General features: G+C 46.1%; 1 protein-coding gene across 1 annotated transcript; it reads left to right on the top strand.

Annotated features, from left to right (window-relative positions):
* The first annotated feature begins 298 nt into the window (after window positions 1-298).
* PRPH2 (peripherin 2) lies at window positions 299-17237 on the top strand. The gene is made up of 3 exons (XM_004739891.3): window positions 299-1134; window positions 13506-13752; window positions 16586-17237. The coding sequence occupies exons 1-3, from the start codon at window positions 554-556 to the stop codon at window positions 16796-16798; spliced, it is 1041 nt and encodes a 346-aa protein (XP_004739948.1). The 5' UTR covers window positions 299-553; the 3' UTR covers window positions 16799-17237.
* The last annotated feature ends 2978 nt before the right edge of the window (window positions 17238-20215 follow it).

Genomic DNA, 20215 nt, shown 5'->3' with positions numbered 1-20215 from the left:
TTGTCCCGGAGAAAGCTCTGAATTTGAGAGAGTCTGGCCTGGAAACGGGCCTCCAGGGAGCCACGTGATCTGAGCCAGCCCTCAAGGAGAGCCCACTCCTCTGGCCAGTCTTGTTCTTGGTGCTGGTTCTTCAAGCTGAACCCAGAGCTCTCTGCTCCAGGGTGTCTGTTTAGGCTCCTCTTGGCCATGCTCTGAAACTGGCACAGCTTTATCTAATGGGATGAACCTGGCTAATGAGATTAGCGAGATGTCTTGTGGTCCCCACTTTTAATCTGCAGCGTTCAGGCTCTCTCTGCTTGGCCAGGAAGGAAGCTGTAGGAACATCGCAGAGACTGGGCCCCTTCCTGAGCTGCGCCTCTGCAGCCCATTACCAGGACTACGTCCCTGGGGTTCCCAGGGGAAGGAGCTCAACATGGGCAGCTCCCAGGGTGGCTCCCTGCAGCGTGGGCCATCTGCTCCCTTCCCAAGGCCCTGAGTTTTCAGCCTCCAGGCTCACAAAGGTCAGGAGTGGGAGCTGTGCTGTGGGAAGCTGCCTGGACTACACTCGGCAAGCATGGCGCTGCTGAAGGTCAAATTTGACCAGATGAAGCGGGTGAAATTGGCCCAAGGGCTCTGGCTCATGAACTGGCTCTCGGTGTTGGCTGGCATCGTCATCTTCAGCCTAGGGCTATTCCTTAAGATCGAACTGCGGAAGAGGAGTGAAGTGATGAATAATTCAGAGAGCCATTTTGTGCCCAACTCCTTGATAGGGATGGGGATACTATCCTGTGTCTTCAACTCTCTGGCGGGCAAGATCTGCTATGACGCCCTGGACCCTGCCAAGTACGCCAAGTGGAAGCCCTGGCTGAAGCCATACTTGGCTGTCTGTGTCCTCTTCAACATTGCCCTCTTGCTGGTGACCCTCTGCTGCTTCCTCATGCGGGGCTCCCTGGAGAGCACCCTGGCCCACGGGCTCAAGAATGGCATGAAGTACTACCGAGACACAGATACCCCTGGCAGGTGTTTCATGAAGAAGACCATCGACATGCTGCAGATTGAGTTCAAATGCTGTGGCAACAATGGCTTTCGAGACTGGTTTGAGATTCAGTGGATCAGCAATCGCTACCTGGACTTCTCCTCCAAAGAAGTCAAAGAGTGAGTGGGTCTCCTGTCCTGGGGTCAGAGCTAGATGGGGACTTGGAGGCCCATGGGGGTGCTCTGTGTGAGAGTCTGGATTCACTTGGCCTATAGAAAGTTGCCAATATGCTAACATTTTTTACCTATAAAGATGGCGATGTCATATGTTCCACCTAATGTCTGGCAGGAATGGCTGTCGGAGGAAGGTGTCGAGTTATAGAAGTTGCTTGGATAGGAGTCTCCAGGGAGGAAGACACAGCCAGGAATGTGAGTCTGCTTCATTCAGTAGGGATGGGGCACTCACAGATCACAAATACTGAGATGTCACTTGGTTCATCTTATTCACTCAAAGTTCATGCATTCAGTCCCAGAACTTAAATTTCCTGGTTAGTTCCCCTTGTTTTCCAACCTTCTGACTCGGAGCATCTCAAGATGTTTGTCCTTGGATATGGTGGAAAGAGCAGAGGACAGGGCAGTCAGGAGGTCCAGGCTATAGTCTAGGATGTGTTGTAACTTAGCTTGTGACCTTGGGTAAGTCATTTGCCACTCCGGTCCCCTGCTTGCCCATCTTTTAAATGAAGGCACTGGAATAGATAATCTTGAGAGGTCACCTCCTAGCTTCATCTAGAGCCTGGTATACAGCAGGTGCCTATTAAATGCCTGCTGGTGTGTACTTCTTTTTTTTTTTTTTTTTTTTAAAGATTTTATTTATTTATTTGACAGAGAGAGATCACAAGTAGGCAGAGAGGCAGGCAGAGAGAGAGGAGGAAGCAGGCCCCCTGCTGAGCAGAGAGCCCGATGTGGGGCTCGATCCCAGGACCCTGAGATCATGACCTGAGCCGAAGGCAGCGGCTTAACCACTGAGCCACCCAGGCGCCCTGGTGTGTACTTCTTGAATCACGATAGTGTGACACAATAATGTTTCTAGAGTATTTGTGGTGTGAATAAAAATAAAATCCTGAGGTGCGACGTAGTACTGGTGAGCTAGAGGTGGAGGTGAGAACGGCTGACTCCGGCCCGCTGCTCTTCCCAAAAGACCCACCATTATGGGTCTCAAGTCATTTTCCAGGGAAAGGGTGGCCTGCCCTGAGCCTGTGGCTCGTCCTCACCTCTTCTTTCCATCCCATACAACCCATTCCCTGGCTGAGGCAAGGGGTCAGCTGTTCATCCAGGTTGGTCCTGGGTAAGACTGGTGAGTCCAGGGGGACTTGCACACAGGGTGCTGGGCACGCCAGCAGCAGAGCACGGCTGAAGCTCGGACAACACCCAGGAAGCCCAGATGGGCTAGCTTAGCTGCACCTCAGATGGAAGGAAAGTCAGACTGAAGGTCACTGTTGGGGCTTCTATTTTCTCTGTGGGTGGGGATTACTGCTACAAATCTCCAGTCAAGGAGAGGCTGGTAAATCGCTTTGCCCTTCCTAGGTGACAGGTCTTGCAGGGACAGCACAAGGTGGCAGGACTCACACAATCTGCTGCAGGAGGGACAAGCAGAATTCCTGGGCATGGGAGTGGGAGAGGGGGTGAAGCTGAAACAGCCTTTGTGAGCAAATAAGAAAGGGCTTTACTTTTTCCTGTCATTTTCCTTGATTGCCTTCTGCACAGAGTTAGTTGCAGGAGAGATGTACAAAATCTCTCTGTAATCCCCAAATCTCCTCTTGGCCCGGAGCAGAGAAATTCTCCAGCTTGTTCTACTCCCAATGGCTGGCTTATCTGCATTGTCACGCAAACAGCAGGCTTGATCCGAACCACCTCAATGCTTCATACCAACTTGCTGGAGTGAAGCTATCCTAACTCGCTGACTTAAAAAAAGTTTCTCAGCTACACAAAAAATGCGGTGACAACATTAAGAGAAACAAAAACAGGAAAAAGAATTCAAGCCAGATTCTCACCCACCACAGACTAATGGCTTTAATTTCCTCCCATTTTGGTTTAGTCTTGTTAACATTTACATAATAAATAGCATAACCATGGAATAAATACAACTGAGCGCCCCATTTTGTAATATGATCACGTAATATTTGCATAATGTCCAAAACAACTGTTTTCTCCCCAGCTTTGTTTAAATATAATTGACAAATAGCCTAGCGTGTGTTTAAGGCACAGAACATGTTGATTTGATAGACTTAGGTATTGCAAAGTGATTACTATGGTCACGTTAGCTGACACGTGCATCATGGCACGTAATGGCCATTGCTTTTTTGTGGTGAGAACTCCCTTAGCAAGTTTCAAGGATCTAACACAGGATAGTTAACTATAATCGCCATGTTGTGTAGAAGATCCCCAGAACTTACTCATCTTATCACTGGAAGTTTGCACCCTTTCACCCAACAACTCCCTTTCCCTCTCCCTGCCCCCAGCAACCGCAACCACCAGTCTAGTCTCTGTTTCTATGTGTTTGTTTTTTTAGATTTTACAGGTCAGTGAGATCATCAAGTATTTGTGTAAAGGGATCATGTTTCAGTGATGCATCATATTACACTCACTGAAAGGACACCCTTAGGCATTTAGGGTGTTCTAATTTGCCTCTTCTGGTAACACTGGAGTAGGCTTTGGCTTCTGTCTCTTTGTCTCTGGTCTCTCTCTTACTTTCCTTAGACTAAGTTTCCAGGTGGAAAGTGTACCTGTTGGCTGTAACTTTCCATAAAGCTGGTCTTAAGACACAATGTTAGAACTGAAATGCCTTTCTCCTTTCCAAAACCTCCCTCGAGGTCACCCTCCTGTGCTAAGGGTACAGTCTCATAGGGTCACCTTCACAGAGAGAGGACCACGTCATTGCTTTCTGCAAATTCTCATGTTTGACCAGTGGACAACACCTGTGAGTGAGGGGAGGCTCCTGGGGTGTGGAGTGGCCTTTCTTCCCTTTCCAGGTGCTCACATTTTTTCCATGTCTTGACTTCTTTATTTAGGAGAATTATTAGTTTTCCTGACAAAGCTGGCCCCTGAAAATCCTCCTCTGAACAATCAAGTGTATTTGTTTTTGGGGAGGCCAAGTGGTGGGAAGTAGGAAGCATTTACTTTCTCTGGGTTTTCTCAGCAGCACCCTCAGTGGAGGGATCCAGAGGCAGCAGAACCAAGAGAGGCAGGGGTGGGTCCTGGCCAGAGGGCAGGACCAGGGAGAAGCGGCATCTTCCACCAAGACTTTTTTTTTTTAAGATTTTATTTATTTATTTGACAGAGATCACAAGTAGGCAAAGAGGCAGGCGGGGGTGGGGGTGGGGAAGCAAGCCCCTCGTGGAGCAGAGAGTGGGGCTTACTCCCAGGACCCTGAGACCATGACCTGAGCCGAAGGCAGAGGCTTAACCCACTGAGCCAGCCAGGTGCCCCAAGACTTTTTTTTTTAAAGGGTTTATTTGTTTATTTGACACACAGAGAGAAAGAACAAGCGGGGGGAGTGGGAGAAAGAGAAGCAGACTCCCCACTGAGCAGGGAGCTTGATGTGGGGCTCGATCCCAGGACCCCGGGATCATGACCTGAGCTGAAGGCAGACACTTATTAATCAACTGAGCCACCTAGACACTCCTTTCACCAAATTTTTTTTTAAGGAATTCTTCACTTTTCTCTCTTTTTCCTCTCCCCACCAAATTCAGACTAGCCAATAAAAAGGCTGGGGTAGTCTCAGTTTCCTCCTTGACCCTAAAGACTCTGAGAGGTAATCTCAGGAGCAGTGAGCTGGTTGGAGGTGGGAAGACTGCAGAAAATGCACCAAGCTCCTCCAGTGACACTGGTCCTAGGTAGGGCAGTGTCTAGTGCCAATGACTTCTGGTCCTTTCTGGAGGCTCTGCCCCTGGGACATCTCTCTTCATTTCATACTATGCACACCTTGCTGGACTGGGCTACAGAAAACATTTCCAGCCTGGGTGCTGAAAGGTGGAACTGGGTTCCTGCACACAGGGCTCCCTGGGACCTCCCAAGCAATGCCCCTCCACCAATGGTCCCCTGACAAACTGAGCACAGAGCTTGTGGTCCTGGCAAACATGGAGGGGTGCGGTGCCTGGGTGGCTCAGTCAGTTGGGCGGCTGCCTTTGGCTTGGGTCATGGTCCCAGGGTCCTGGGATAGAGCCCCACTTTGGGCTCCCTGCTCAGCGGGAAGCCTGTTTCTCCCTCTCCCTTTCTCCCTCTGCCTGCTGCTCTGCCCGCTTGTGCTCTCTCTGTCAGATAAATAAATAAAATCTTTAAAAAAACCCAAAAAGCAAAAACCAAAACCCATGGAGGGGTGGCTGGTGTTTAGAGATTTCTTAGGGGGATCTTTAAGATCAAGGACTGTTTCCTGAAGGCTCCTGGACTAAACAATATCAATTGAAGATTTTTTTTTTTTAAGATTTTATTTATTTATTTGACAGATGGAGATCACAAGCAGGCAGAGAGGCAGGCAGAGAGAGAGGAGGAAGCAGGCTCCCTGCTGAGCAGAGAGCCCGATGCGGGGCTTGATCCCAGGACTCTGAGATCACGACCTGAGCCGAAGGCAGCGGCTTAACCCACTGAGCCACCCAAGCGCCCCTCAATTGAAGATTTTTTAAAAAGATTTCTTTTTATTTTTTTTTGAGAATCTTTTTTTTTGTTTGTTTTTTAAAAGATTTTATTTATTTATTTGACAGAGAGATCACAAGTAGGCAGAGAAGCAGGCGGGGGTGGGGAGGCAATAGTAGGCTTAACCTACTGAGCCACCCAGGTGCCCCAAAAAAGATTTCTTTTTTTTATCCACTTGAGAGAGACGGTGAGAAAAAGAGAGAGAGAGAGAGAGAATAGGCAGGGGCTCGGGGTAGAGGGAGAGGGAGAAGTAGACTTCCACTAAGCAGAGAGCCTGAGTGAAGGCAGAAGCCTAACCCACTGAGCCACCCAGGTGCTCCACCCCAGATTTTTATGAGTTTAGAATCTCCCCATCTGCCCCACCCCGGCAGTCCCAGGCAAATAGCCTGCTGGTCACACCCCACCCCCAGTCTGCCCTATCACTCTGTTGTCAGGTCCCACATTCATTCTGCAAAAAACCCCTCCCTGGGGAGTTTATAATTCTTTTAGGTGTTGCTCTTCTGTTAGGTATTGTTTTCTCTATTTTATAGGAAATATATATCTATTTTATTTCTCTTTCTATTCTATTATTCTATTATTATTATTATTACTATTATTATCCTATTTTTATTTCTTTATCTATTTTATTTATAGGAAAAATATATCTATTTTACTTCTATATTTTATAGGATGGGAGCCTCAGGTTGAATCTCACAGCAAGAAGCAGGGGTCGATTTTTAAAAACCAGGCTTATTGATATCATTCACATTCCTTACAACTCACCCACTGAAAGAGGACAGTTCAATGGTTTTTGGCATGTCCACAGAGCTGTGCTACCAGTCAATACCATAGCTCACTCTAGAACATTTTCATCATGGGGCAGGGATGGCCTGTATCCTGGCCTCCCATGGCCTGCCTCTAAAGAACCACTGTTTCCTCTCTGTCTCTATATTCCTCCCTCTTCTGGACACCTCATTTGAATGAAATCATATAATATTGGTCCTTTGGGGCCTGGCTCCTCTGACTTAGCATAATGTTTTTGAAGTTCAACCATGTTGCTATTGCTACATTTGTTAGACTGTCCTTCCCTTTTATGGACAAATGATATCCTGTTGGATGGAAGGCCAGGTTGTAATTCTGCTCCTTCCAGATGACCATGCTGCTTGCCAGTGATGTCGAAGTCACCTTGCATAGCTTCAGTGTTAGATGAATCTGTGCCCTTACCGACTGAAACTTGGAATTATCCAGGCCACGCTGTCTTCTCTCATCCTGTCTTTCTCTGTCTTCTTGTCATCAATGTCGTCCTCCTCCAGAGGGACAGTGGAAGGTGTCGGCAGAGATGACCTAGGCTTGAGAAACTTCTGTGGATTGACTGGATTCCAGTTCTTCTGTGCTCAGGTCCTAGATAATCGTGAGGTGGCCGCACAGAAACCAGAGACACTAGCGAGGCTGCCTGCGGCCTGTGGCAAGCGAGGCTTGGGGCTCGCTCTACCCTGTGTCTACCTTCTCACCAGCTCTGGACTGGTGCTCCTGTGGGTGGGGAGACATGCTCCCTTATAACTGGGGGAAGCCCTCGGAGGGAGAAGCCATGTCCAGGGATGCTGTCCCTCTCAGCCCCTGAATCTTCAAGGTAAGTTATCAAGACAGAGGTTTGTAGTTCCTATTCAGTGCTTATTTTATTTTATTGCATTTTTGACTTTCATCATGGAAAATTTCAAGCATTCACAAAAGTAGAGAGATGATGGCTTTCCACGTACACCTCTCTTAGCTTCAACAGAACACACATTCTTGTTTTCTTGTTTCATTTCTACCATTCTCCCAAACACACATTATCCCCTCGGAGTATCTTTTTTTTTTTTTTTTTTAAGATTTTATTTATTTATTTGACAGACAGAGATCACAAGTAGGCAGAGAAGCAGGCAGAGAGAGAGGGAATCAGCCTCCCTGCTGAGCAGAGAGCCCGATGCGGGGCTCGGTCATGACCTGAGCCAAAGGCAGAGGCTTTAACCCCCTGAGCCACCCAAGCACCATCTCCTGAGTATCTTAAAGCAAATCCTGGGCATGGTTTCCTTTCACCTGTAAATACTTGTGGAGGCATTTCTAACAGGTAAAGAGGGTTTTTTTTTTTTGTCTTTTTGTTTTTGTTTGATATAAGCACAATAGTAATCATGACCAACAAAACTAGCAGCAAGATCATCTGGTCTGTTCAGTCTTCTCTGATTGCCTCAAACTATCTTTTCCAGTTGGTTTGTTCAAATCAGGAGCAAAACAAAGCCCACATTGCGCATTTGGTTCTTTGATCACCTTTGTTTGTTTCTTTTTTTTTTTTTTTAAGATTTTATTTATTTATTTGACAGGCAGAGATCACAAGTAGGCAGAGAGGCAGGCAGAGAGAGAGAGGAGGAAGCAGGCTCCCTGATGAGCAGAGAGCCTCATACGGGGGGCTCGTTCCCAGTACTCTGAGATCATGACCTGAGCCAAAGGCAGAGACTTAATCCACTGAGCCATCCAGGCACCCCCACTTTTGTTTCTTTTACTCTAGAACAGTTACTGTCATGCCATGTGTGTATTGAAGGAATGGGGCTATTCATCCTAAAGAATTCCTTACATTCTCAGCCGGGCAACAGCAGCCAAGTGGTGTCATCTAAGTTGTTCTTATGTCCCCATAAGCCAGTAGTTAGGGCTGAGGTGGGCTTGGATTCAGGTTTGGTTTTAGCAAGAACACTTCCTGGGGTGCCTTGTATATCTTAATGCATCACATGAAGAGAGTGAAGTCTTCAGCCAGTTTATAGCAATTCCTTCAAAGTGTCCCCTGATTTCAGGATGAGCAGAGCTTTAGTGTCTTGGGGTGAGAGGCCTTAGCACCAGGCACTGTCACAGCCAGGAGGGGTTGGCCTGGAGCCCTCAGTCTGAAGGAGAAGTTGGCATCAAGCTCTCTCAGTTTCCCGTCCCACTCAGGGAATCCACAGGCTACAGACTCCTGTTCACTCTTTCTGAACAATTTACAGAGATTTCATGAAGACCAGACCTTGGCTAGGAGCTCCCCAAAGGCAAGACTGAGTTTCCCCTCAGACTGGGATTCCTTGAGGACTGTGCTGTGTCTCCTCCTCAGAGTGGTGTTCTCCTGAGGGCAGGACTATGTCTCCTCCCATCAGACTGAGGCTTCCTGAGGGCAGGACTGTATCTCCCCACTCAGACTGGGGCTTCTTGAGGGCTGTGTAGTTTCTTCTCCCCTCAGACTGGAAATGCCTGAGGACAGTGCTCAGGACAGCATAGGGGAGGCAGGTCTGACTTGATAGAGGGTGAAACTTCCCTGGGCACCCAGCCTAGGATCTGTTGGGGTCTCACACCTCTGGAGGTAGGTCCCACACCCCACTCTCCTCTAGAAGCATCACCTTGTTTATTTACTGCTTGTCCTGGTTCCAACGACAGATTAAGCCCCCACTCACCCTCTTAAGACAAAGCCAGGCAAGGAGAGCTCCTTAGGTGGTGAGCTGGCTATTTATATCAGAGTATTTCCCAGGCTACAAATCTTGCTCTTCTCAGGGCTCACCAGGGCTTGTAAGGGTCTTGGTTAAGATAAGACCTGTTTTCTAGCATACTCAGCCACAGCCAAGTCATATATGCTTGGGAAAATCATCATGTCAGAGTTTTCCTGGAAAAACCAACGTAATTTAGGAGGTAAATCAATAAATGAACAAGGAAAGGCATATGGAAATAAACAGTGGTGTGGAGAAGGGAAGGCAGGAATATAACTGATAATGAATCAGTCCCCAACTGGAATGCTAAGTGACACTTGTGGGAACCTTGGCAATTCACCTGGCCTTTGTCAGACTCAGTTATCTCATCTGAGAAATGACATGACAGGGGCGCAGTAGAAAGTAAATGGAATAATACACATATAGCATATAATAATACACATATAGCAGTTGATATACAGCAGTATAGTATAGTATTAGCATTTCCTTAAAGATGTCTGTTCATTGTCACAGCTGTTTCCTGAGAGCACACTGAGCACATGTGAAGGCTCCTGCTCCATCGTCTCACCTAGGCTTGGCCATGAGTCCATGCTTGTTGCGAACTTACTACGTACCAGCCACTCTTCCAAGACTTTTTACATGCATGCCTTCATACGATCTCATATCAACTCCATTTTACAGATGAGGAAGCTGAGGCCTAGAGAGGCAGAGGAACTTGTCCAGAGGAATGGACTGGGAGTAAGTACAGGTGATCCTGCTCTTACCACTGTTCTGGATCTCCTGTGTACCCAGACCCACCCTTTCTCTGGGCAAGGGTCCTGCCCAGGGAGTAGAGGGACTGGAGAGCGTGTGGAAATATGGTCACCATAACCCAGGCAAGGACTGTTCTGGAACCAAGGAGGCCACATTGTACAGAACATTCCTGAAGTCTTAATTATACTGATCAACAGACAGTTCACAGAAATGGAACCACACATGACCCTTCAACATAGCAGAAGATACTCAACTTCATTCATAATGAGGAAAATGGAAGTTAGATACTATCTTCCAGCTATCAGGTTGGCAAAGGTAAAAAATCAAACCTGTGTGGGTATAGCCATGAAGGATAGGTTGTCTCATGCATGTCTGTTGGGGATGTGATTGTACAAACTCCAGAGTGAAATATGGCAGGGATCTAGGGTAATTACAGATGGACCCACCCTTTGATGCAGGGATACCTCTCTAGGAATTGACCCTCTAGATATATTCACAATACCCAAAATGTTTGTATTGACAGGCCACTGGGAAAACCCTAAATATCCAGCAGTAGGGAACTGACTAGTATTCCATGGATCACCTGTACAATGGTGATACCATGCAGCTCATTAAAAACCTGGAAGACAGAGGTGCCTGGGTGGCTCAGTGGGTTAAACCTCTGCCTTCAGCTCAGGTCATGATCCCAGGGTCCTGGGATCAAGCCCCACATCGGGCTTTCTGCTTGGCAGGGAGTCTGTTTCCCCTTCTCTCTCTGCCTGCTTCTCTGCCTACTTGTGATCTCTGTCAAATAAATAAATAAAATCTTTAAAAAAATAAAATAAAAAAAAGAATGTCCATCACTAATTAAAAAAAAAACACAAAACAAAAAACCTGGAGAAGACTCCACTAGTAGACATAAAAAGATCTCAAAGATTCTGCTAAAGGAAAAGAGAAAGGTTCAAGACAGTACATTACCATCGGGGTAAAAAAACAGGAAGAATAAGAATATTTGCAGATTCTGTGTTTACTTTTCATGTATGAAGCCTTTTTATTATTTATATTTATTTATTGAAAGATTTTACTTATTTGATAGAGACACAGCCGAGAGAGGGAACACAAGTCGGGGAGTGGGAGAGGGAGAACCAGGCTTCCCGCCGAACAGGGACCCTGATGCGAGTTTTGATTCCAGGACCCTGGGATTATGACCTGAGCCAAAGGCAGATGCCCAATGACTGAGTCACCCAGATGCCCCGTATGAAACCTTTTTAGAAGGACAGACAGTTGGCTACAGCTGGGTGTACCTGGAGGTCAAGGGACAAGAATGAGTGGCAGACTAAACATGGACATTTAGAAGCTAAATATTGAAATTAACATTTCAATGAACATTGTTGAAAAGAATTTCTTTTTATTAATGTTTTTTGAAGATTTTATTTATTTGAGAGAGCGCATGAGAGAGAAAGAGAGTGAGAGCACAAGTGGGGGGAGGGGCAGAGGGTGAGGGAGAAGCATGCTTCCCACTGAGCAGGGAGCCCCATGCGGGCTCAATCCCAGGACCCTGAGATCGTGACCTGAGCCAAAGGCAGACGCTTAACTGAGCCACCCAGGCGCCCATTGAAAACAATTTCTATTATTTACTTATATATTATTGAGGTATAGTTGACATGCAACATTATATTAGTTTTGGATACAACATACGATTTTTTGTTTGAATAAAATGCAAAGTTATCACCACAATAAATCTAGCTAGCATCCATCACCATATATAGTTAGAGAATTTTTTTTCTGGTGATAAGAAACTTCAAGATGAACTCTCTTGGCAGCTTTCAAATAGGATATACAGCATTATTAACTATAGTCACCATGCTGTATATTACATCCCCAGGACTTATTTATTTATAACTGGAAGCATCTACTTTGGTCACCAACAGCCATTTTACCCACCTATCTCACCTGCCTCTGGTAACCACAAATATTCTCTGTATCTATAAACTTGTTTTTTTGGCTTGTTTTGTTTTTAGAGTCCACATATAAGTGAGATCAAATTGTATTTGTCTTTATTATTTCACTTGGCATAATGTCCTCAAGGTCCATACGTGTTGTTTCAAATGGCAAGATTTCTTTTTTTATAGATTTCTTTTAAAGATTTTTTTTTTAATAGCTGAATAATATACCATTGTGTGGTAAAGTTTCTTTATCCATTCACCCATCAATGGACACTTAAGTTGTTGCCATGTTTTGGCTTTTATAAATAATGCTGGAGTGAACACAGGGATACATATATCTTTTCAACTTAATATCTTCTTCTTTCAAGATTTTATTTTTAAGTAACCTCTACACTCAATGTGGGGCCTGAACTCACAACCCCGAGATCAAGAGTCACATGCTCCAATGACTGAGCCAGCCAGGTGCTCTTCGAGTTAATGTTCTCATTTTCTTTGAATACCCAGAAGTGGAATTATAATTTCTACTTTAAATAATTACATGCTTTCTATTCTTGCATTGTAAAAGTATGCCACTATTATGTAATGTATTGTTCATGTGCAAATTAAAAAAAACTTGGTACTCAAGATGGCAGGCATACACTCGCACAGATCTTAAGTATGAAGCTTGAGGACGTCTCGCACATAAGACATCTGGGTAACTGCACTCAGGTCAGACAGGACATACCCAGATGCCTGAAGAGGATGGGGAGAGCCTTCACTGTAAAGATGTCTGCCCCTTTTGAATTCTCAACCCAGATGAATGTATGGTACGCCCTAACCAAAAACATAGTAAAAATGGAAGTGCAGAAGTAATGTGCACTGCATCCTTCAGGTGAGTAAGGAGAGCCCACCTGGCCACAGGCAGAGTTCACTGTGGACATCAAGCAAGCTGACGGCAAGGACTGTGACTGTCCAGTCTCATTCCCTGCCCGCACATAGACCCGGGCCAGAGCAGGACTTCTGGAAACATCTCTTGAATAGAACTGGTCTGGCCAGAGGGGGCCTTGGTTCCCAGTGACTTGTTATTGGGAGACAGAAGGTTGGAGACAGGGCTGGGGGCTAAAGGTTGTTGGCAAGTCTTGTCCTAGTCACCACCTGTCCTGTTCCTCTTCCTACCAGCTTGACATGGCTCCAAATAATCCCTGCAGGCCAGGGCCTGGGCAGTCCACAGGGTGGTTGGATGAATTTCTACATTTCTTACTGACTTGCTTCTTGATTCATCATCTGTCTCAACCCTGTACGACATTAGCTCTAGGAAGGCAGGAAGATTGGTTTTCTAGGGTAATTTCTCTCTCTCTCTCTTTTTTAAAAGATTTTATTTATTTGACAGAGAGAGACACAGTGAGAGAGGGAACACAAGCAGGGGGCGGGGTGGGAGAGGGAGAAGCAGGCTTCCTGCTGAGCAGGGAGCCCGATGTGGGGCTCAATCCCAGGACCCTGGAATCATGACCTGAGCTAAAGGCAGATGCTTAACAACTGAGCCACCCAGGCGCCCCATCATTTCTCTATCTTCAGCTCCTAGAACAGTGGCTGGCACATAGTAGATGCACAACAAATATTTATCAAGAATGAATGAATGAACAAATGGATGAATGAATATTATAGATTTTCAGAGTCAGGGGATGGGGGGAGTTGGCTCCTGGTGAGAAATCCAAGAAGCCTCTCTCAAGCCATCTTTCTCCTCTAGTCGCATCAAGAGCAATGTGGATGGGCGATACCTGGTGGATGGCGTTCCCTTCAGCTGCTGCAACCCCAGCTCACCACGGCCCTGCATTCAGTACCAGCTCACCAACAACTCAGCGCATTACAGCTACGACCACCAGACAGAGGAGCTGAACCTATGGGTGAATGGCTGCAGGGCCGCCCTGCTGAACTACTACAGCAGCCTCATGAACTCCATGGGTGCTGTCGCCCTCCTTGTCTGGCTCTTTGAGGTAGGCTTTGGGCCAGGTGGGGGCGAGGAAGTGGGAGCCACCTGCTCCATTTGGATTTCATGGGTGGGGCCTGGCCTGGAGTGCTTGTCTCTCTCCTTGGCACCAGCCCTTAGCCTAGCTGTGGGTCAGGCAGGCCTAAGTTTCAATCCCAGCACCTTCATTATTTTTTGTTTCTTTCCTATGACTCAAAAAGTAGTTTGTTGAGGTGAAATTCATGGAACATAAAATGAACAATTTAAAGTGAGCAATTCAGTGGCAGTTAGTACATTCACAATGTTGTGTAACCATGACCTCTATCTAGCTCTAGATTTTCATCACTCCCAAAGAGAAGCTCATACCCATTAAGGAGCATACTCCCCATCTCTTTCACCCCAGCCCCTGGCAACCGTTAATCTGTGCTCTGTTCTTGTGTATTTATCTATTCTGGACATTTTATATAAATGTCATCACAATATGTAACTTTCCTGTCTGGCTTCCTTCACTTTGCACGTTTTAGAGGTTCATCCTGTGCCTTTGTTTTTTCAGTCTGAGGTTGTGGAAAGTTATTTAACCTCTCTGTTATAGGGTGCCGATAGCATTAGCTTTGGGACTCCTGGGGGGCAAAAGGAGATAATACGTACATTGTGTTCAGGAAATTGGAGCTGTTTGGATTTGTGATTCTCTGGAGACTCTGGTAGCAATTTAGCTGTTATTCTAATTAGTGTGTTCATCTGATTTCACCTGTAAGGCTTAATTCCTCTCTGTAAAGAAGAGTTTGGGATGTAGCCACTTATTCATTTATTGAAGAGTTAGTTCTTGGACTGCTAGGTGCTGTCCTGGGTGCTGAATGAAAGCAAGTATTAGGGAGTGATAAACCGTGGGGGTAGAGAGGGTGACTTAGGGGCTCCTGCTTTGTGCTAACAGCAGAAAATTCAGACCCCCAGATTCACAAGTACAAAGCAAGAAGCCTTAGGTGGGGAAAGTTTGTCCATTAGAGAAGATTCACTGAAAGTTTCCTTTAAGTAAGTTGTTCTCTTAGTGCTATGGAAGTTCACACTTAGTTGTGCCCTTGGCTGAGATGACTGCTTCTAACTCACTACATCCCATTAGAGGTACTGTAAAATCTGGGGATGGGCTGGTTGGGAAGGGAGGGCTTCTTTTATTGTTGAGGCACATGAATATCGTTTTATTGGCCATTGACTCCTTGAGGCACAGTCTTGGGTATGAGTGGGTTGAGCTGGGCGAGAAGCTTACTGCTAGAAGGTCAGAAGGTCGTGTCCCCTGAAAACCCATGAAAAGAAGTCTGAAAGGATAACAGAAGTCAGTGGGAAAATGGGGTCCCACCGGTTGCCTCTCAGTTTGCTCACCATTCTAGGGAGCTAATGACTGTATGAGATGAGGACGGGCTCACTGGAAACAGGGAGTAAATGCCCTTGATTTTTAGTTGAGGTCTTTGGTTAGCTGAACTCTGTGATGGGCACAAGGGTGGCTGAACTACTAATGCTAGGACTCTGGCCTGAGTCTTGCCCTGCTGGGCCTCACAATCCAGTTAGGAGGTGACACCTAACTCATGAACCACAGGGAAAACCATTACCAAGTGCAAAGTTCATAATGCAGCAGTAAGCCCCCTTCAGGAAAGCAGGAGGGGATCAGAGTGGGAGCATGCATACCAGAAGGACCTCCTGGAGGTGAGTTTTTCCACCATAAAAATATTTTTATAAAACTTTCAATAGACAATGACAATAACAAAAACCTAAAGCTATTAGTTACTAATGTCATCTACTATTGCAATGATAAACTACTCCTTGAGCATTGATTCAGTAGATGTTTCTTGAGGCCCTACGGCCATGGGGCGCTGTCCTAGGGGCTGGGAGACTGAATGAATGAGATGGATTAGGGGGTGGACATTCTCTGTAAGCAGGCCTTACCACCTCACAGTGTGTAAGAGAATAAAACCAGGAATCTGTGTAGAAACAAGTGGGTAACACAATACATTAGAACAGTGGAAACAGTACTTACCACACTAACAACCAACCACGGCCGACATGTCTATTCATCCTTACTGCACACCACGTACCGCGCTCTACTGCTACTGACATGACACAGCATGCACACGCGGCGGAGACACTCCATCTGAAAATCTGTAAACCAGATGAGTTAACTGAGGCTTCTTAGTCACATGGCTTGCCAAGTGCCAGGACTGGGATTTGAACCCAGGCATTTTGGCTCCATAGCCTGCTGCAATGACTGCTAGTGAACAAATGCAAACTAATCACCCACTCATCCCTGCACGAATCAAAATAACAGAAGTAGAGGAAACCACATACAGTGGTACTGTTTGCTGAGAAGGGGGTGACTTTAATTTTGTATAGCAAATAGTTACCCAACACCCAGTACGGGCCAAGCACTGTGCTAGGAATGGGGTGGTTATGAGGAGAAGCCTGGGACTAATGCTCTCAGAATGTGAAACCTGAGAGGAGGAAGGAGAGTGAGTAGCAGGGCCACTCACGGAAGGCTGAAGCTGAATTAACAGGTGAATGTGGAGAGGAACAATGTTCTAGGCAAACAGCAAATGGTAAAAACTAGAGGGAAGAAGTGTGGATGGGACCCTAAGGAGCCCAGAGTGACCAGAGAGAGAGGAGAATGGGGCTGGAGATGAGGCTGGAGAAGAGGCAGCTATCTTGAGCATGAGGCCAGGCTGGTGTGCAGGCCCTCAACCGACCCAGACTCCAGAGATCCTGTCACACTTGTGGGGCCCCAGGGTTGAAGAGGCTGGTGGCCTGCACAGTTTCCTAATAGCTCCAGCCCCTAGCTCCTTCTCCCAGACCTCCTCTAAATCTCTTCTCCCCACCAGGTGACCATCACAATTGGCCTGCGCTACCTACACACAGCACTGGAAAGTGTGTCCAACCCGGAAGACCCTGAGTGTGAGAGTGAGGGCTGGCTTCTGGAAAAGAGTGTGTCGGAGACTTGGAAGGCCTTTTTGGAGAGTCTGAAAAAGTTGGGCAAGAGTAACCAGGTGGAAGCTGAGGGTGCGGATGCGGGCCAGGCCCCAGAGGCTGGCTGATGGCCCCGGGGCACCCTCCCCTCCTGAACACGGAGAAGTAGCAGACTCCAAAAAGTGGATACACGCCCATCCAATCTGAATCTCCCAAGGAGGATGGCAATTTTACAGAGACTCTTCTGGATGGTGGGATTTAAAGTTTAGGATCCCTAAAAGCATTTGGCAAACATTTGTTGAATGACCTAAAAATGAACGAACCCCTACTCAGGCCCACTACTTTTGGATATGCCCTCATGGTGGACTCTTCACGGATCACTCTTCATAGCACATGAATTCAGTTCCACCCTGAAGCTACTGGCCACACATGAGGGCAGCTCCCCTTTAAAGTGTATGCCATCACGAGCTCCAAGTTGCTTCATTCTGTATCCAAAGCGTCACTCGGTACACAGGCAGAGAAGTCTAAAAAATGTCCTGGCCGTGTTGTCATCTTTTTTTTTTTTTTTTTTTTTTTTTTTTACCAATGCCAAGATCGACAGGTCAGCCATTTTATTTGTGTAATTGTGGAAGGAGGGGGGGCATTATACTTTTCTAAGAGTAATGCACTCTCAAAGCACTGAGGGCTTCACAAGAGGAAGCCTTCAATCATGGGGCAAAATAACCTAAAGACAGGGGATTACTTTCTCACCAAAAACACAGTTAAAGGCTACTTTTGTGTCACAGTCCCATGCCCTCAGTTAGCCTGGAGTGAGCCATGGGCTGAGGAAGTCAGGTTATTTGCATGTTCCGGCAACATATCACCCCTCAAGTGCCAGCTGACCTCCTTTGGCTTGTCTGCGGAAGCACTGGGTTAGGTGGTTGCCCTTTACTGGAAGAGGAGCAACAATCAGATAAGAGTCCATCCTTTGGAGACCAGGCCTCACCTCTTGAGGGGCCCAGGAATACCCACACAGGTGGCCATGACAGCCTCCATGGACCACACGTATGGTCTACAGTGGAGCGCAAGGTATCCTCTGGGAGATTCTTCCTGTTTCTTTTCCCAAATACCCATCCTGCAAAGCAATATTTCTGGAATGCCTCTGTATTAAAGAAGATTCCTTGAGACCGTCCATCTTCCCGAGCTAGTGATGGCAAGAGAAATTTTAACTTCTCTCAGAAAAGAAAAAAAAAGGAAGCTTTTAGGGGAAGGAGATAATGACTTTGTTACTGTTCTGAAGTGTTCAGTGGGGAGAAAAAAACTTCTGGTGCTGCCTGGGGTATGTTCTGGGGCTCTAATTCTCCCCGGCATAAGATCAGATCAAAGATATTTGGACACTGTCAGACTTTGGTCCCAGGTTTAATTTAATTAGACTTCTGAGTCTCTTTGAGACCAAAGAATGGTCCACATTGAAAATGCTGAGGGAGTCAGCCACCTCTGACAAGGGGCCTGGAACTCTCTCCCCTCAGGAGTGCTGAGAACCATCGTGAATGTGCTGCTCTAGGCCCATGTGTAACTATGCTGTTAACAGCTGTATGATAGACATTAAAAATTACATTGTGTGAAAATCATTTGTGTTAATGCCTATCTTAGCCTATTCAACAGTATGTTATCACAGCATTCCCAACTCTAGCTAGTATTTGTTAACAAAGCCAAATTGCACTTGACCCTAAAAGGAAGCGTTTCAACAGGGTAGCTATGTTTCAACAAGATGGGTGTTACCACTCTCCCTCTTACCATTTCCTGTCTGTAAGTACAGTGATTATAAGGTTATCCAAATAATCTTGACATTTGCTAGTTTAGACCAGAGCTGAATTCATTTAATAGGTGGAATTTTAGTTTAACGATTTAAGCAAAAATTCCAAACCATGTTTTTTCCTGCACTGGTCAAAACGTATTTTCCCAAACAAGGAAATGTGAGTCTCTGTGGGCCAGGTAATAGGGCAGATGTAAATCGGAGAGCTGCTGGGAGGACTAAGGGTTAACTGACCTTACAATGAATATCCCTGGTTGGTTCAGAGCAGACTTAGGGCGACCTGCATTTATCAGGTCCTCTCAGGAAGCTGCTGGCAAGACTCTGTACCAGGACTTCCTTGTGTCTAACCTCAGTCTTTCCTGGGACAGTGTAAATTCATTTTTCCCCAGGGACTCAGCCAGGTTTTCAAGTCTGGCAGGCCTAGCCCTGGGGTAGGATGAGAGATAAAGGCATCACCTTAGGCCTTTTAAAACACTTACCCCATGGTGAAGTAAGTACTAGTTACTTATTCTTGAACGTTTAGGAAGACAAGTATCCTAGAATCCGTGGCTTTCAGTTTAAGAACCCACAGTCTCTTGCAACACTGTCCAGCGCAGAGCTGAGCCACCAGCAAATAAACCCCAAGTAACCTCAATACAAGTTAATAAGATTAAGTGCTTGCTCTGCATTGCATGGCCCCCTGCCCCTCCTTGTCCCGGCATCTGTAATGCTAGGCCAGCAGGTTTGCAGCTTAGCCAAGAGCTGGGGTGGGGGAAGGGGGAACCAAGACAGGGCCTCTGACCTACTACTGGGTAAGAACAGGGCTCCTGAAGACAGTGCAGCAGGCAGCAGCAGGGTGTGTTAGGAACAGGAATGTGGCAGTTGGGGGGTGGGGTGGGTGGGGACAGTATGTAAGTAAGGGAGAGAGGGGATGCCTTCCTGGTCCTCAGTGGGCAGGAAACTAGCTTGAAGGGAGGAAACAACAGTCTTTAACTTTCAATGGTACGCTTTGTCCTCCCAAAAAGAGAATGAGTATAAACAGCAAAGTTAAAGATGATATACAGTCGCTTAAGATAAAGGGGCAACTTTAAAATAATAAAATATATAAACTATAAGATAGTTTATAAAATAATAAAATTTTATTTTATTAACCAGGGGCAACTAGTTATTTACCCAAGGAGAATGGAAATGTAGGTCCACACAAAAACCTGTGCATTAATGTTTTTACTTTCTTCATATCACCAAAAACCACCCAAACATCCTTCACACCTGGTAACTGCATAAACATCTGCACAACGGAATGCGGCTCAGCAACCAAAATCATGTGGATGATTCTCCAACGCATTAGTCTTCTTAGTGAGAGAAGCCAGGCTCAAAAGACTACATGATATGTATTTATAGACCATTCTGGAAGAGGCAAAACAAAGGGACAGAAAGGTTAGTGGTTGGCTGGGGTGAGGATGGGGCAAGAAGGTGACCACAAAGGGGCTTGAGAGAGCTTCATGGGGACACAGAACTGTACTATTTGATTGTAGCAGTTGTTAAACAATGTATGCATTTGTTAAAATGCATAAAACTTTCCATTAAAAATTAGGGTGAATTTTACTGTGTGTAAAATAAACCTTAATAAACTTGACTTGAAAAAACAAGAGTACAGACAGAACAAGCAACATTTTCACAGGGCTAATGCTAACATTAGGACCAGGGAAGGGAGTAAGCTGGGAGCAGCATGAAAGGCCAGGAGACAGGGAAAGTGGATGGAAACCTTGAT

The sequence above is a fragment of the Mustela putorius genome, unplaced genomic scaffold (assembly GCF_011764305.1).
Source record: "Mustela putorius furo isolate JIRA1106 unplaced genomic scaffold, ASM1176430v1.1 tig00003983_pilon_pilon_pilon, whole genome shotgun sequence".
In the NCBI taxonomy this organism is placed as follows: domain Eukaryota; kingdom Metazoa; phylum Chordata; class Mammalia; order Carnivora; family Mustelidae; genus Mustela; species Mustela putorius.
Note: the sequence above shows the minus strand (reverse complement) of the source record. Positions and strands in the feature narration are given on the sequence as shown.

What these genes read in the sequence shown, in the direction of transcription:
- PRPH2 (XM_004739891.3), top strand. Translation starts at nt 554, where the DNA reads ATGGCGCTGCTGAAGGTCAAATTTGACCAGATGAAGCGGGTGAAATTG. An exon ending in TCCTCCAAAGAAGTCAAAGA is followed by an intron (nt 1,135 to 13,505) that starts GTGAGTGGGTCT and finishes TTTCTCCTCTAG; the next exon opens with TCGCATCAAGAGCAATGTGG. An exon ending in TCCTTGTCTGGCTCTTTGAG is followed by an intron (nt 13,753 to 16,585) that starts GTAGGCTTTGGG and finishes TCTCCCCACCAG; the next exon opens with GTGACCATCACAATTGGCCT.